Source organism: Saccoglossus kowalevskii, chromosome 13, assembly GCF_978046115.1.
Source record: "Saccoglossus kowalevskii chromosome 13, keSacKowa6.1, whole genome shotgun sequence".
In the NCBI taxonomy this organism is placed as follows: domain Eukaryota; kingdom Metazoa; phylum Hemichordata; class Enteropneusta; family Harrimaniidae; genus Saccoglossus; species Saccoglossus kowalevskii.
Genome location: NC_140653.1, coordinates 9,760,884 through 9,768,608, shown reverse-complemented (window position 1 = coordinate 9,768,608; position 7,725 = coordinate 9,760,884). Strand labels below are relative to the sequence as shown.

Below are 7,725 nucleotides of genomic sequence, written 5' to 3'. Positions count from 1 at the left end.
AATTGTTCTATTATGATTCAGTATCTAAGGAGTTATTGAACAGTCCATCATGAAACAAATTGTTCTCTCTCAGTAAAAATCATTGGCGATTAGTTCTTCACAAAGGCAACATTTTAAAGCATGAGCTGTTATCGACTGGAAAATAATAACTTTCCTGCCGCTCTTTTTGAAGACGCCCAAGAGAAACCAGTGAAAGACGTCAGATTGTATTAAAATACGTACGGTACGCACTGACAGAGAACACATTCAAAGCACAAACATATCTTTATCCCACATTGATTTGTATATACTATAACAGTAATTCAATTATATTAACAAACGATATCGTTCTCAGAAAAAAAAATGAAAGAGACACGTTTCGTTCACTCAGCGGTTCAATTAGGTATATATGACGTTGTAGTTGACGCTGGAAGTTTAGGAACTTGAATTATACACCGCAAACAGCTATTTATGTGCAGTGCCTACCTTAATTAGGGCGAAAAACATATTACTCTCGCGATTCCAGTAATATGACCATTCTTCTGTTTCATTTGATTCAATCAGAGCATATTATAGCGTACGATGTGTAATTAATTAATTTTACTAGCCTATGGAGATGCCTAACTCTAATTTACCGTCAAAATTGTCTCAATTTCCGAGATTGTTTAATTTGTAGCTTACGCTGATAGCATCGGTTCTAATCTGACCTCGTTACTACGAACGCCAGTGACCGTACTTGCACCACACGTTGTAAATCAATATTCCCTTGTCGAGATGAAGTGTAGAATTCTCTCTTTTTCTCTCGAAATAACAGTGAAGATATAGATATTGATCCGTAATACTACGTCAAATTCGACAGCCATTAACATTAACTCGATTAAACGGATATGGAAAACGTTTTTAATGACGAGTTTGGCTAGAACTCCGGTGTTATCATCGCGTCAACCCCACCGAAGGCGAGACTTCGTGAACAAGTTAACAGGCTAGCGATTGGAAAATGAATTGGTGGAATTACCAAGTGAAGTGAGTAAGTGGACGCTTCTGACGGTCCAATCTCTCCTCGGGTGTTCTAATTACAACTGTTTGTTGTCTTATCAGAAGCAGCACGCGACAAATCGACCATAAATTGCTCGTTCTTCAATCATCGCAACTTGCGCACCGACGAGTTCTGCCCGATTTAGCGACTTACAGGGATTTTCACGGGCTTTTGCGTCGGCCCGAAATTAGGCTCTCGCAATCAAGAACAGATTTAGGGGAGCGACCAGAAAATTAAGGCAACAAAAAAGCCTAAAATGAATTGCATTTTCACGGTCCAAAACATCGATTTTGAGACGAGGTCAAACATTGTCGAGCGATAAATTATGTGTTGATTGAAATGACGGGGGCAATGAAATGTGACATATATACGTTGGCGTCCAGTATGCTCAACTCAGATGCGCAGACACCCCTATCAAACAAACGCATGCGTAGTCGCGGAGTGCGTGTGGAACGGTAGTTAAAAATAATTGTACGGTCGTAAAATAAAATGTATCCTGGACGACCTTCCGAGTCTTCAGTCAACTCGCTAGGCTAACCTTACTAAAATGGCAAATCCAATACTATTACTAGGAGGACCCCCTAGAATCCCATATCCCCACTGTCAGTCACTTTAATAGTTAGTATCACGTGACTTATTATGAATTTCAGCTCATGCAGTAATCTGAAAATGTCGCAAATAAAATTGTTTGAACCCAAACCAGTCCAAAGTTGGCTCCTCGATTCTACCATTGCATACATCACTGGGATTTGTGGATACAACGGCCATTTGGGGTCGATAACAAAAACAACCGACCCTGGTTCCCTGGATACCCATTATCACGTGACACCCGCTGAGAATTCAACTCAGCAGGAATAAGTGACAATTGTGGTGAGTTGGACTATAGTTGATGACTTCGCTACTTCGAGCGCTCAGTTTCCGTTGCTTAATAATTATAATATTTATACAAATTATACACACTGAGTAAACGAAGTAATCTACTAGTAAGAAAAATGAATAACATTCACTCATACACTTTACTTGACACAGAGGGCGCTGTGTGCGTTCTTTGGGTCCACATAAGCTGATACTTTAAAAGCAAGTTTGTGCTTGACTTCGTTCGCAAAAATGAAACTGGTGATTCGCAGAACATATACTTGTTTTCACTACTGAACTGAAAGAACATCTGTGGTATCAAGTGATAATACAAGATAATATGTCAGGTCATGTGACCCACATTTATGCAAATAGTAGAAATGAATTGTTGTGCGAACAAAGGCTCTAGCTGTGTACCTGTGCATTCAGTTGGTACCACAAAGTGTTAAAATGTATTATTAAAACATTATTGAAAATTTATAAAGCCTTTCAAGTAAAACCAGCGGCCGCAAATTGTAACTTCGAACAATTGGAGGCGCTGTTTAAAGTGAACTGAATTAACTTCATTATCTCATCATCACAGACCAGACTGTAATATGCACTTCAAGACACTGGGAGATATGCGACTACTCGTGCAAATTGTTTTCAATAAACGAGTCTAGTCATTGAGATGATTAATAAGAATCGCCTGCAGCATCCTCTCGGACGACTTGGGCATTGTATTTACAGTTACGGTACAAATGCTGTTTACCCATCATGCAATACTGTACGATGTAATGCGTCATTGTAATAATGCGACTCTAAAACAGAATTCTATTGTTCGACTAATCGCCTGTCTGGAAATGATTGAACAGGTGGAGGCGCATCCTTACCGTTTTCCTGGGGCGCCCTCTCGACTGAAACAGCAAGATTGAATTTCCTAAATTGTCTATAGAGTGCTAGTATACATGTATTCTACAGACACGTTGGGCCTCGTGTGAATGACATAAAACAACAATTTCACATATGACAGATTACGAATCAATGTTTTATTTCAAGAATTGACTCCAGAGTGAAAGTATGTTATAGCTGGAAATGCGACTGAAGACGCAATTGTAACATCATATAGATATTAAGAAAATACTAATTCGGTAGTTAAACTTGACCTTGGCATTTATCATACCTATTAAAATGAAGAATTTGAGAACAGAACATGACGTCGTGGATGGTGTGGGCTACTTCCGTTCACTAATGCATGATAGGAGTGCTGGAAACCATCTTGCATAAATGAGATTCATTACCACGTTAGCGTTACTTAAACTGTGCATACTGTCGTAGTAGTTATCAACGTTTCTTAACATACGATCTAAAATATGCATTATTGCTTATCTGCCATAGAGACCAAATATCATAAAATTCATAAGGTTGCTCATAAATGAAAAAAAAGTTCCAAATGTCATTATGTTCTATTAATTAATTTATGACACAGCCCCGTTGCAATCATGATTAAGAGAAATGTTATTCAAGGCCAAGATTGAGTAATATGGCCATGCAAGATGGTTGCAAATCGGTCTTTTCAGTTTTATCAGATCACAAATTGAATTGTTACGGATATATATTGCTACATGCATAATATATGCAATGAAATTGAATATTCAAATCACTAGTTATGTCACCGGGTAAATTGTTTGTGAATGAATATGTAGTGCATGATCAGTAATTGAGAGTGAATAATAGACTAATCTAGTATAAACAAAAATCGGATTTATTACTAGTAAATGAATTCTAAAATTTTCAATCTTATATGGTCACAAACTTTATATTTTCCTAGTACATTCAATAAACAACTTATATATTAATTCAAATTTTAAATATTGCCAAGCGGGTGTGACTAATGTTCACAAAAATGTCAATGGATTACTACCACAAGGTAGTATTTAAATATCTCCTGTTTCATATTATGCTGTTGTTATAAAGCTCAGATAAAAAAGTATGATCAACTTTAAAAAATGGACGAAACATAAACATGATTTATTTTCTTTATTGGATATGTTGAATGCCCATGGATAACCTTTAGCTAATGTGTGTATGTATTTTTTATTTTGTTTTGATTAGTCCAACGGATCAGAAACACAATTTTCCTGTACATTAATGGCGTCTAATGCGCGTTTTTTCATGTGTGGATATATCTCGTGACGGCATTCTGTACTCGCTATCATGAGTAGCGCCCCCAGAGATAGACTTGACATTTATACATGCCTCGGATGGGTCACGTGTAGCTTTTATGAGTTCGTGTGAATTTCTGTTGTGAAACAGTTGCTTATATTATAATTATGACTTTATTTTAAAACTACGAGTAATATATGTATTTTATACCAATTCAAGTTGTGTGGGCGGGGATTACACTGTAAAATATGTCTTTTAGCTAGCTGGTTATTTTAGTAAATTTCACTAAATCAAGATGTAGCGATTTTAAAATTAAATGAGATTGTTGGCACATTAGCTAAATTAAGACTGTTAATTCATGCATTAAATGACGTGTAGCTATTTCGGCATGTTTCACAGTAGATGTTATGATAACAACGGAGGCCGATTTCGATTTCGAATGCAACAGCGCCCTCAATCACTGAAATACTAATAAGTCATAACTTAAACGCCACGGTGGTAGACTGGAGCAAACGTTTCAACTTCTGGCTCCTTTCTTCGCACAGTAAACTCATATATAGAAGCAATACATACAGTGTTTTAACATAGTGTCTCTGATACATTGAGGTGAGTGGTGATGTTGTCTTGTTTCAAAATGGCTGTCTGACTTAGTGCTGGTGGTCCCCGCCAGCTGGTAAAGATGGGCTAAGCCAATGATACGTACCTTTCACAAGACATTGAATGTTTTCGAATGTTTTTCAGCGATTTGGGAAACATTTGTGGTGGTCTTTGTTCTCAAATACACTCATTCCGGGTTGGTTTGTTCCTTGAAACTATGTACACGACCAGCCTGTATCACCTTGTCAGTGTGAGTTTTTTTAACTCGGATTATTTGCTTCAGAATACTTCTTCAAACGAATCATCTTATTGTACGCGGGGACTCTAAAGTAAGACAGTTCGCAATAATGAGACGCCCCTTGTTTCAAAGTTAGACGGTCTTCTCGCCGGTCTTTGTAAGATATCACAGAGTCAACGCATTCATCGTAAAACTTCGCCTGGCGTTTTCTGAATTCCGACAGATCTCTTTGAAATGTTGGCCCATATTCTCCAATTTTTCGCCAAAATGATTTATTAAAATGGTTATACAAAGCAACGTCTACGCTGTTCCATTTCTGTATACTGTCCGCCAATGTCTGATTGAGGGCGTACTTGAGACTTTCACTGCGATGGCCTTTTGGAATGTACAGGACATCACGCCATTCCCAACAAAGTAACTTCTTCAATAGTATCAACGATTCCTCATAGTAATCGGCCAACATGACGAGGTTCAATTCTCGGTCCAAGCGAGCGACTTCCCTTTCAATGTCTTTGTCATGTTTCGTGTGAATATCATCCGACAAGCCTAGGTCGAAGGCCATGCCGTTTCGAAGTTGGGTCTTCCCTTTAAATTCCCTTTCATCAGAATAGTATCGATCTGGTGACGTCATGAACACTGCAAGAGGATTCGAGATATTTACCAAATCTAGATGCTTCGCCACCTCAAAGTAACCAAATGCCGACTCAAATTGAGCGGTCGGCTCCCGTAGTATTGTTATATACATCGCACCAGGTACCACTTTGTTTAGTTCTTTGCGATTGTACCGGAAGTGGTAGGGAATGATGTTGAAAGTTGCGTTGGTGATGCCGTTTGAGTATTCTTCGACTTTATCTGCAGTAAACAGTTCGGTGGTTGGGAATTTACGCTGACTAACTGGTGGCAGTGCGAACGATAAGTTCCGAATATATCCGTATCTCAGTATGATGGTACATGTGGTCGTACTGGCAGTCTTGTGGGTTTTGATGAATACTATCTGGTGTTGTGGTTCACACACAGCAAGGACAGGGTCGTTCCTATGTTACAATGAAACAGAGCATTCATTGACATGTTTTAGTATGTCAAAGTTGCGCCTTCTACAAATGAAGCGCTTCTATGACGAAAATGACGAATGAGACGAAGGCCGTTCAACACGTCGATATAGTTTTGATCTGTAGTAGTCCATTAATGAAAATGATGTTTTTGAGAAACTATAGAATTAAACACAATTGTCGGTTTGATTTCTGACTTCACAGAAGTGTTTCGTCGCTAGAGGGCGCAACTTGATGTGCGCTTCATACAAACCACACTGTTGTTGTTTACATCTTGTAAAACGTAAATACGTCGAAGGACGATTGACAATTTAAAAGATTCTCTCCACAGCATTCAGCTCACGAACGCGTGGTTAATTTACGTAAATAGGAAGTGGTTGTTGAAAAGCAAATACATAATGCTATGTACCTATCACGTCAATATTTTCACAGATATACCATTGAATACTGAACCCTTAAAATTGTATCTATAAACTGAAACCCAATGTGAGGTCACTACCGACAACAATACAAATGTGCCACTATATTGGTGATCATGACAAAACGCCACCGCTTTCAACTTGAACCTATGAAACAGCCCCCCCCCCCCCCCTCCTTCCCATAAGTTAACGTACGTACCAGAAGCGGACGTCATTTCCTTTCACATAAGCAATACGTATTTTCATAACATTAGCAACATCCAGTACCAATGTAATTCCAATGAGAACGATGGATATACATAGCGCCGTCTTTATCTTCATTGTCTGTGTCTGTTATATGTTAGTACACGTCTATAGTCCGTGAATCTGTCAGGTACAAGAACATAATGACCGATTTGTGAATGTAAAACAATGTTATATTGATGAACGCGACTAACACACTTTTGACAAAAGCATTTTCTGTGATTTGTTTTCTACTGTTATTTCAAGTTTAAAATTAAAATCTTGGCGTAACCGAGCTACTTTTTAAGTTAGGAACCCCAGTTGATTGATTTTGATAGTTTTTTCAATTCAAAATGGCCGCCAGAGTATTTGGAGGTCATTGTCTCCATAGAAACAAGTTCAGGTACCCCCTGTTGTTCATTTATTTGATAAAAACTTTCGCTCATATCAAGAATATGTAATGTCGCGTCCACTAGTGAAGCTGAATGTAATTGGAAGACTCGGAACTCGCCGATACTTAAAGTTGGATAAATATCATGTTATTTATATACAATAAAATAAACTACGAGTACTGGTAATGTGCCTTTCCTATGATTTCACCATCTCGTTACGGAACGTTCTTTTCAGCGTGGCTCATATACGACTTCGCCCTCTAAGTTTGTGGCATTATCGGGAAAAAATATCATTGATTCGTCGCTAGAGGCGTGATCGCGAAAACAAAATGACACCGGAAATACTAGTAAATTGACTTATCTAATGATGTGGACGATATGAATGTATGCCACTGTCTGATTTCTTTATCAGAATCACAAACTGTGGTGTCAACACGGAATTACGTGTAACTTACCAACTTCTCGGGAACACATCAGCGGTCCTTTACACAATGACAATTAAATATCCTTACCAACACCATACAAATGCAATGCCAAGAAACGATTCCGAATTCGTGCACTAAAAATGGTCGTCAAAATATGTCTGGTTACTATGCGCTTCTCGTCCATCAAGCTGCCATGGTTCCATTGATGGAATACGCCAGTTCTAAGCCTGTCACGAGGAGCGCGCGGTAGAAGCCCGGATTGGCAACGAGTGGGCGCCGTTCGATCTGAATGGAACGTTTCGAAGTCAATCGTCCGTAGCCCATCGTCACAACAACAACGTCCCTTTTACGAACAGATGAAATAATGT

At 38.6% G+C, this 7,725-nt stretch overlaps 1 protein-coding gene across 1 annotated transcript; it reads right to left on the bottom strand.

The window, feature by feature from the left end:
• Nucleotides 1-4,872: 4,872 nt before the first annotated feature.
• On the bottom strand, nucleotides 4,873-6,639 carry LOC100367045 (galactosylceramide sulfotransferase-like). Its single transcript, XM_002731161.1, has 2 exons — nucleotides 6,518-6,639; nucleotides 4,873-5,884 (listed from the first exon to the last, which is right to left on the bottom strand). The coding sequence occupies exons 1-2, from the start codon at nucleotides 6,637-6,639 to the stop codon at nucleotides 4,873-4,875; spliced, it is 1,134 nt and encodes a 377-aa protein (XP_002731207.1).
• Between the last annotated feature and the right edge of the window lie 1,086 nt (nucleotides 6,640-7,725).

Bases quoted from the DNA above. Each gene is read 5' to 3' on its own strand.
- LOC100367045 (XM_002731161.1), bottom strand. From the start codon at position 6,639: ATGAAGATAAAGACGGCGCTATGTATATCCATCGTTCTCATTGGAATT. The intron at 5,885-6,517 runs GTACGTACGTTA...ATTGTAACATAG, and splicing joins GGAAATGACGTCCGCTTCTG to GAACGACCCTGTCCTTGCTG.